Raw genomic sequence first — 9,718 nt, 5'->3', positions numbered from 1 at the left:
ATAAATCAGTTATTAGAAATGAGTTATTAAAACTATTATGTTTAGAAATGTGTTGAAAAAATCTCTCTGTTAAACAGAAATTGGGGGAAAAAAAGTAAACAGGGGGACTAATAATTCTGACTTGAACTGTACATATATATAGATATATATTTAATGCTTTATGATGGCATTCATAATTGACCTTATAAATATTTGCATTAGTAACTGTGATAAAGGGTAATGTATTATGTGCAGACTCCTTTTTACATTTGAAGATGGTTGTTTGTTTAGACACAGTGGCGTAGTGGTTAGCACTGCCGCCTCACAGCAAGAAGGTCGTTGTTTCGAGCCCCGGCTGAATCAGTTGGCATTTCTGTGTCGAGTTTGCATGTTCTCCCCGTGTTCGTGTTGGTTTCCTCCAGGTGCTCCGGTTTCCCCCACAGTTCAAACACATGCGCTATAGGTGAATTGGGTAAGCTAAATTGTCCTTACTGTATGTGTGTGAATGCGAGTGTGTATGGGTATTTCCCAGCACTGGGTTGCAGCTGGAAGGGCATCCGCTGCGCAAAACATAAGCTGGATAAGTTGGCGGTTCATTCCCCTGTGGCGACCCCTCATGAATAAAAGGACTAAGTCGAAGAAAAATGAATGGATGAGTGATTATTAATGAACATGATTATTCCAGCACATATTGACTTCTTTACTTTATGATGTTAAAACATTAATATTATTTAGTGTGAAAAGTGAATATAAACATGTCTGAACTCTTTATTTTGGCCTTCTAATTACAGTATACATGGATTTGATTGTAATGTTTGCTTTATGTATTTTAATCTTTTGTTTTTCCGATCTAAGTTTCTCTAGATTTACAATTATACACTACCAGTCAAAGGTTTGGGGTGAGTAGGATTTTTAAATGTTTTAAAATAAGCTTCTCCTGCTCACCGAGGCTGCATTTATTTCATTAAAAATACAGTACAAATAGTAAAATTGTGAAAGGTTATTGCACACCATTCATTCATTCATTTTCTTTTCGGCTTAGTCCCTTTATTAATCTGGGATCGCCACAGGGGTATGAACCGACAACTTATCCAGCACATGTTTTACGCAGCGGATGCCCTTCCAGCCGCAACCCATCCCTGGAAAACCTCCATACACTCTCCGTCACACTCATACACTAAAGACAATTTAGCCTTCCCAATTCACCTGTACCGCATGTCTTTGGACTGTGGGGGAAACCTGAGCACCCGGAGGAAACTCACGCGAATGCAGGGAGAACATGCAAACTCCACACAAACACCAACTGACCCAGCCGAGGCTCGAACCAGCGACCTTCTTCCTGTGAGGCAACAGCACTACCTACTGTGCCACTGCGTCGCCCTATTGCACACTATTGTCATTAAAATAACTGTTCAAAAGTAGTTTATAATTTAATTTAATAATTTATTCCAGTGGTTTTAATGATGATTTTTCAGCTTCATTACTCCAGTCTTCAGTCACATGATCCTTCAGAAATCACTCTAATATTAATTATTATTATTAATATAATTATTATTAATTGTAATAGCAATATAAGCAATAATGACTGGAGTAATACTTTTTTAAACTACATACAATAAGTAATAAGTAAATATTTAATAAATATTTAACAAATTATACATTTAACAAATTAAACATTGTTTTTTAAATATTTAATAAATGCCTCCTTCATGAACAGAATAATTCTATTTAAATTATTCAATAAAATTAATAATAAAAAAAGCTTTTGACCGGTGGTGTATGTGTTTGAGTAAAACACATTTTAGTTTTGATATTTCCTCAACATTTACAATAAAAGATAATTATACATAACAAACACATCCATTCATATTGTAAAGAAAATGAATCTGAAATAAAACCGTTCTTTTTGACTCATACAAAAGGATTTATTGCAAATGTTTAATTAAATGCATTCAAAAATAGATGAATTTGTACACACAAGTCTAAATTAGTAGTGCAATAATATGTACCTGAAGTTTTGTTTATGAAATGAACTCACTCACCTTTGACCAAAATATACATTAAAATTTCTACATTATATTTCAGGCCCATCATATGGGTTTATAATTAGTGGTCTTTCTATTAGAGAATGTTTAAGAATGAATAAACTATTAGTATTTCTGTTTTGAACGGATGTTGATTGGTCAGTCTTAGGCGGACGTAAATAATACTTAAAATCATGATCAGAAAACAAACGAAAAGGTCTCATTCCCATGTGATGTTAAGCATCTTGCAGCTGAGCTCCCAGAGCCGCTGAGCCACTTCATCATCCATCGCAGCCTTCGCAGCTTTAGCAGGAGCACAGTCACTGAGAGAGAGACAGAGAGAGAGAGAGAAAGAGATAGCAGAAAACAATTAAAGCAACACACACACTGCAGCCCAACACGCGAAAAGTGAATGAGTGATAAATAAATGCATATGACTTTATTTTTTCTTATCATCGCATCTATCTATCTATCCATACACGCACACACACGCACACACACACACATACACACATATATATATATATATATATATATATATATATATATATATATATATTTATGTATATATATATATATATATATATATATATATATATATATATTTATGTATATATACAGTTTATATGGAGAGATAGATAGATGTTACAATAGAAAACAATTGTCATACAGTGACTGAATAAAACTGCTATATTGTATTTTCTCATTAAATGGATTAACTTATAATTTTTTTCATTTATATTTTAATCTTTTCAACTTTAACTAATTTGTTTTCTGATTTGTTTATTTGTTTATATAATTTTATTACATGTATAGTTGAGAATTCAAGTCAGAATTATTCGCCCCCCTTTGAATTTTAAATTTTTTTAGTGTTTTCCCAAATGATGATTAACAGAGCAAGGAATTTTTCACAGTATGTCTGATAATATTTTTTCTTCTAGAGAAAGTCTTATTTGTTTTATTTTGGCTAGAATAAAAGCAGTTTTAAATTTTTTAAAAAACATTTTAAGGTCAAAATTATTAGCCCTTTTTAAGCTATATATATTTTTTCGATAGTCTACAGAACAAACCATCATTATACAATAACTTGCCTAATTACCCTAACCTGCCTAGTTAACCTAGTTAAGCCTTTAAATGTCACTTTAAGCTGTATAGAAGTGTCTTGAAAAATATCTAGTCAAATATTATATACAATATATATTACTGTCATCATGGCAAAGAGAAAATAAATCTCGTTATTAGAAATGAGTTATTAAAATTATTATGTTTAGAAATGTGTTGAAAAAAATCTAATAATTAATAATAATAGTTCTGACTTCAACCGTATATATATATATATACATACAGGGTGGGCCATTTATATGGATACCAAATAAAATGGGAATGGTTGGTGATATTAACGTCCTTTTTGTGGCACATTAGTGTATGTGAGGGGCCTTGTAAGTTACGTTTAAAAACTAAGCACACTATTGTTTTTTCTTGTGAAAATCCCAATAAGTTTATTAAGGTGTATCCATATAAAAGGCCCACCCTGTATGTGTATATATATATGAATGTGCTTATTTATTAACGTTATTTATTTTATTTTATTTATTACTCCATTTATTTCTTTTTGTATTAGTGTATTTTTGCTTGTATTGTGGCTCTTTAAACTACAAATGTATGGTAGCTGCCATTATCTATCCTTGTTACATACTGAAAAGTAAAAGAAATCCAAGCAAAAAAAAATGAACACAGAAATAAATAAATGCAGTAATGAATAAGTATAAAAATAAATAAATGCAAACATTAATACATCAAAAGAAAATACAAAAATAAAGAAATTCATAAAAGTTTAGAAGAAACACTTAAAATGTATTTCAGATGCTTTCTGTAAACAAAACACTAGTAAAAAGCAAAAAAAAAAAAGGCATAAAATGTAAAAACCGATTTGTTTTGTGTCTCACCTTAAATAACACAACATTAAATATTTATCAGCAGTAACTGCATTCCTGCATGATAATGATACTGAATTAAAAGATAGTACAACGTGACCTATTGGACTTTTATGTATTTATGCTGTACTTTGTGTAGGTGGAGGCTTAATCTGTTGTAACATGCAGTCAGTGACGGGTAAAAATAATATTACAATCATAAAGCCCTAAAGATCTTAATATTTAAACAAATATAAAATAGAAATACAAAATAATGTATTTACATAATAATACTTTCACGTTACTTTCCTTAAAAAGTAATGAAGTAACAGATTTAGTTATTGTTTTACTCAACCAATAATGTGCTGAAGCTACATAATAACCGCCTCCTTCATTTCCATGTTACAGACATAAAATAAAAATATAAAAGTTTTAAATAAAGTTTTATATAAAATAAAAAATAACTAAAATACATAAAATAATACAAATATAACATAACATATACTTTCACATTACTTTGCTTAATGTAACTAAGAAACACATTTATTTAATTTTTTACTCAACCAAAAATGCGCTAAAGCTACATTATACCCACTTTTGTAATTTCCATGTTAAAGGCTGAAAAGTTAAAAAAGAAATCCAAGCAAAAATAAATGAATACAGAAATGAATAATTGCAGTAATAAATAACTATATAAACAAATAAATGCAAAAATTAATAAATGGGAAAATAATTAAATAAATAATAAGAGTTGAAAAAAAGCACACATATATAGAAATCAGTCAAGTTTGGTGAAGGAAAAATCATGGTTTGGGGCAAATTCTTCAGCAGGATAGCGCTCCTTCTCATACTTCAGCCTCCACATCAAAGTTCCTAAAGCAAAGAAGGTCAAGGTGCTCCAGGATTGGCCAGCCCAGTCACCAGACATGAACATTATTGAGCATGTCTGGGGTAAGAATCTTGACGAACTCTGGGAGTCCTTTGCTTTCTTTGCCATTCCAGATGACTTTATTAATAAGTTATTTGAGTCATTGCAGAGATGTATGTAATATATGACTTTTAACTGTAACTTTACCCAAGACTGCATGCAATATAAAGAAGTGCAAAATAAATGCAATATAAAAAAAGTATAAGAAAAGACATTTTTGAATGGTCACTGACCTGTAATATTTACCGCTCTCTGTCTGCAGTTCTGGATCGACGGCGCAGTAGATGGAGGTCTGAGCTCCCTGCACTGATGTTTTAGTGAAAGGCTTTGTAAACCACATGGCGAATTGTTGAGGTTTACTCAAGTGCCTCCACAGGTCAGTCTGAACCACACCAGGATGAAGAGAGTACGCTGTTACTCCAGTACCTGAACCACACACACAACACCAGATGAGGATTACTATATGTGAAGTTTAATATACAGTACACAATCTAGAACAGGGCCAACGATTATGCAGCCATGAAAATGTGACAGATATTAATATGCACAGTTGAAGTCAGAATTATTAGCCCCCCTGTATATTTCTTTCCCCAATGTCTGTTTAACAGAGAGAGGATTTTTTTTCAACATTTATAATCATAATAGTTTTAATAACTCATTTCTAATAACTGATTTATTTTATCTTTGCCATGATGACGGTAAATAATATTTTATTAAATATTTTTCAACATACTAGTATTCAGCTTAAAGGGACATTTAAAGGCTTAACTAGGTTAATTAGGTAAGTTAGGGTAATTAGGCAAGTCATTGTATAATGATGGTTTGTTCTGTAGACTATTCAAAAAAAATATTGCTTAAGGGGGATAAAAATTTTGACCTTAAAATAGTAAAAAAAAAAATTAAAAACAGCTTTTATGCAAGCCAAAATAAAACAAATAAGACTTTCTCTAGAAGAAAAAATATTATAGGAAATACTATAAAAATTTCCTTGCTCTGTTAAACATCATTTAGCAAATATTTAAAAAGAAAAAACATATATTATTTAATAAATTTGACTTCAACTGTTTTTTAATGTGCTTTGTAAGATTTGTAGATTTTTTTTAATACTGTATTTTGTTATTTAGTGTTGCTTTAGACATTAACTGGGATTATTTTTGCATCACTTATATATTTGGAATAGAAAAAATACATTTACATGGAATGGAAAAACAGTAATAAAAAAGCTGATGATACAGAAACTAATATCTAAACAGCTGGCTGACTTTATTTATGTATTTTATAATGTTTTTGACTTCTACTAAACTGATATTTACTGGGACTGTTTTATCTTTAATTATCATATAACTGAAACAGAATAATGGAAGGTTAAATATAATATATGTTAAGGTTAAATAAAATCAAAATAAATAAAGTGTAAAAAAGTTTTAATCTGTTATCTAACATTTTATATAAGTTAAAAAAGAGTTGAAGTCAGAATTATTAGCCCCCCTTTGATTTTTGTTTTCTTTTTTTAAATTTTCCTAAATTATGTTTAAGAGCAATGATATTTTCACAGTATGTCTGATAATATTTTTTCTTCTGGAGAAAGTCTTATTTGTTTTATTTTGGCTGGAATAAAAGCAGTTTTTAATTTTTTTAAAAAATATTAATTAATGTCATCATGTCAAAGATAAAAGAAATGAGTTATAAGAAATGAGTTATTAAAACTGTTATGTTTAGAAATGTGTTGAAAAAAAATCTCTCTGTTAAGACACTGGCTTGCATGGTTTGGGATCTGTAGAGCTGCGCATCGTTGGATTTGCTCTTCAGTGTTTGGACTCTCAGTAGTGATTTTTAAACCATACTGAACTGAGCTAAACTGAACTGAACACTGAAAACTGAACTACACTGTTCCAATTTACTATGACCTTTTATGTGAAGCTGCTTTGACACCATCTACAATGTAAAAGCGCTATACAAATAAAGATGAATTGAATAGAATTGAATTAAACAGAAATTGGGGGAAAAAAATAAACAGGGGGGCTAATAATTCTGACATGCAAATTGATGCAAATTAATAATTATTATATATATATTTATTATTATTATTATTATTATATATCTGTATATTTATTATATTTAGATATTTAATTAGAAAATAAATAGCCTTGAGCGCATCATATATGTATATTTATTTCTGTAAATATCAAATTCAGAAACAGACCTTCTAGTCTTTTGGCCAGCGAGCGAGTGAACAGAACATTTGCCAGTTTGCTCTGACAGTAGGCTCTCTGTTTATCATAATTCTTCTCACTGTTGATGTCCTCTAGGTTTATGGTCCCCCACTGATGTGCCGTGGACGAGACATTAACGATCCTTGCTGGTGCTGATCTCTTTATCAAATCCAATAACAGGTACGTCAGCAGGAAGTGACCTACAAGGAAGAAGAACAGCTCTGCTGTATCATGACTTGCACTGAAAAAATGACGTTTGCTGTTTGCTCAAACTACTTATTTAAGGGCAGCTGAAACAACTACATTCTTGCGCTTTTTGGGGACAATCTAATTGTTTTATGATCAATCCACTTAAATTTGTAAAGTTAACTTAATTCCTTCATGTTGTCCTAACACAAATCGATTGTGTGAAAGGCATCATTTTTTTAATAATTTCTCTTAGGTTTGCTTTGTTTTGGATGGCTTACCCATGTGATTCACTCCTATTTGCATTTCAAACCCATCGGCTGTCTTTCCGTAAGGACAAACCATCACACCAGCGTTGTTGATTAAGATGTTGACTTGTTTCTCCTCTGAAAGACAATACAGATGCATCATTGTTTGCTATATGCTGAAATTATTTGCACCCTTGGTAAATATGTGCATATTTAGATTGCTGTGCAAATGAAACAGTCCAAAAACAACTAATCTTTCTGTAAAATAAAATAATTTTATCTGAAATAAGTAAAGAATAATTGATGGCATGAAGCAGAGTGGCCGATACACCATTTGTGTGCATTATCTTTTAATAAGTCAATGGACAAGTGTCAAAGTGCTAAAAATAAACATTTATCTAATGATGAGATTTTGACCCATTTTATTTTGTTTTATTCAATGAAAAGATCATTTTGTGTGTTTTAAAATAAAATGAATCCGCATACCTAAATCTAATTTCACACCCTTCTTTGCTCATATTACCAAGGGTGCTGATAATTTTAACCATGACTGGACGTAATTTAACATTAACACATGTAGGTGGTCTCACCTTTGTTGATTTTCTCTGCAAATCCTCGGATTGATTTGGAGTCTGAAAGGTCAAGACTACTGATAACAACATCCTGGTTTCCAGAAGCATCTTTAACTTCCTTCAACGCTGCTTCAGCTTTCTCCATATCTCTGCATGCCATGATGATTCGTGCTCCTGAGAAAAGCAGAAAGACAATATTCTTACATCTGACTAAAATTAAATTAGATTAAAATAACATTATGGTGAAATATGGTTGCCTACCTCCAGTGTGCAAATTATACATTTACATGGGGGGTGTTTGGTAATGTTTTCTTAAAACAGGGTTAAAGTATATAGTTTTGAGTGTGTAACAGAAGAGTATGCAAGCTTGTTTCAGTGAATCAAATTTATGAATGTATTTAATTTACTTCGAACTTATTAATAAAATGTATGTTTTCAGTGTTTTGAGGAATATTTAGTGACTATATTAGAGGTTACTGTAGGTCAAACTTTACAAATTATGTGTCATTTTTTAGGCTACATGCAGATATAAACACTTATTTTACAAGAAATGTGTTTAGTGGATACTTAAGATGTTTATCGGTGCTCTAGAAGTGCCAGTTTCAGACTGTTAAAGGATACTTTTCCTACTTTTCCTACCATTGTTGGTGCGATTGAATGCATCACAGTTGAATGAACCGTTTTTTATTGGGGGGGGGGGGGGGGGGGTGTATGGTCAAATGTAAACTTATATTATATGTTTTTACTTATTATTATTATTTGAGAAAGCTAATATTTAAGAAAGCTATTCCTTACTATTAATGGGCTGACCCCCCCATACATCTTGTTTTGATGTCCTTCAGGGGATCAAGCGTTAATTGGGGGTGCCCTGTAATTTGCACCCTGCCTACCTCTCTTTGCCAGGTCAATTGCTGTCTCTTTTCCAATTCCAGTATTGGCTCCAGTAATTAAAACGGTTTTACCGTCAAGTCTGGCAGCAGAGGACCAGGAACAAAACATATTTCTGAGGAGAAAGCATAAAGGTAATGCAATAATTGTTCTCATATTGCGCAACTTATCAATCGGGCGTCGGTTTGATAGGATTGAACTTGTTTTACATGTTCAGCTTATTAATAAAACATAACCGTTGTTAATTACAAGTATGTTCAGTCATATCTAGTTTGCAATATACTCAAAATATCTGAATTATTGAAAATCCTTTAACTCACTTCCTCTGTACAGTGTAACAGGTTATTGGGTAATTACACTGTCAACTGACATCTGTTGTAACATCTGGGAAATATGATATAAAGCTTACCTCATTGCCTGCATTTGTGATGGGTTTCAGGCAGAAATAAAAATATGAAAGTTTATGAAACGAATGAAATCTATCAACCAGAAAAACAGACTGACGTACAGATGAAAAAGCTCGCTCTGTCATGAGTGGGTGGAGTTATATGACGTATAATGATGTGATGTTATAGTTTGGGATTGGCAGAAGGCAGGGAACCCCGCCCTCAAATGGATGGATATCGAAAAATAAAAATATATATTATTTTTCGTTATAATTGAACATTAATTAATGATTTAACACGGTTGAAGGCTTTTATATTTATTATATGTCAACATTATATCTTTAGTGTAGGGAAAATGGAGAAAATGTATATAACATCTGA

General features: G+C 31.5%; 1 protein-coding gene across 1 annotated transcript; it reads right to left on the bottom strand.

The window, feature by feature from the left end:
• Positions 1-1,896: 1,896 nt before the first annotated feature.
• rdh12l (retinol dehydrogenase 12, like) lies at positions 1,897-9,482 on the bottom strand. Its single transcript, XM_056450950.1, has 7 exons — positions 9,361-9,482; positions 8,954-9,066; positions 8,082-8,237; positions 7,525-7,629; positions 7,048-7,257; positions 5,078-5,270; positions 1,897-2,326 (listed from the first exon to the last, which is right to left on the bottom strand). The coding sequence occupies exons 1-7, from the start codon at positions 9,372-9,374 to the stop codon at positions 2,224-2,226; spliced, it is 894 nt and encodes a 297-aa protein (XP_056306925.1). The 5' UTR covers positions 9,375-9,482; the 3' UTR covers positions 1,897-2,223.
• Between the last annotated feature and the right edge of the window lie 236 nt (positions 9,483-9,718).

Source organism: Danio aesculapii, chromosome 24 (assembly GCF_903798145.1).
Source record: "Danio aesculapii chromosome 24, fDanAes4.1, whole genome shotgun sequence".
In the NCBI taxonomy this organism is placed as follows: Eukaryota; Metazoa; Chordata; class Actinopteri; order Cypriniformes; family Danionidae; genus Danio; species Danio aesculapii.
This window is presented reverse-complemented; position numbering and strand designations above follow the sequence as displayed.

What these genes read in the sequence shown, in the direction of transcription:
- rdh12l (XM_056450950.1), bottom strand. An exon ending in TGCAGAGAAAATCAACAAAG is followed by an intron (nt 7,630 to 8,081) that starts GTGAGACCACCT and finishes ATTGTCTTTCAG; the next exon opens with AGGAGAAACAAGTCAACATC. An exon ending in AATAGGAGTGAATCACATGG is followed by an intron (nt 7,258 to 7,524) that starts GTAAGCCATCCA and finishes TCTTCCTTGTAG; the next exon opens with GTCACTTCCTGCTGACGTAC.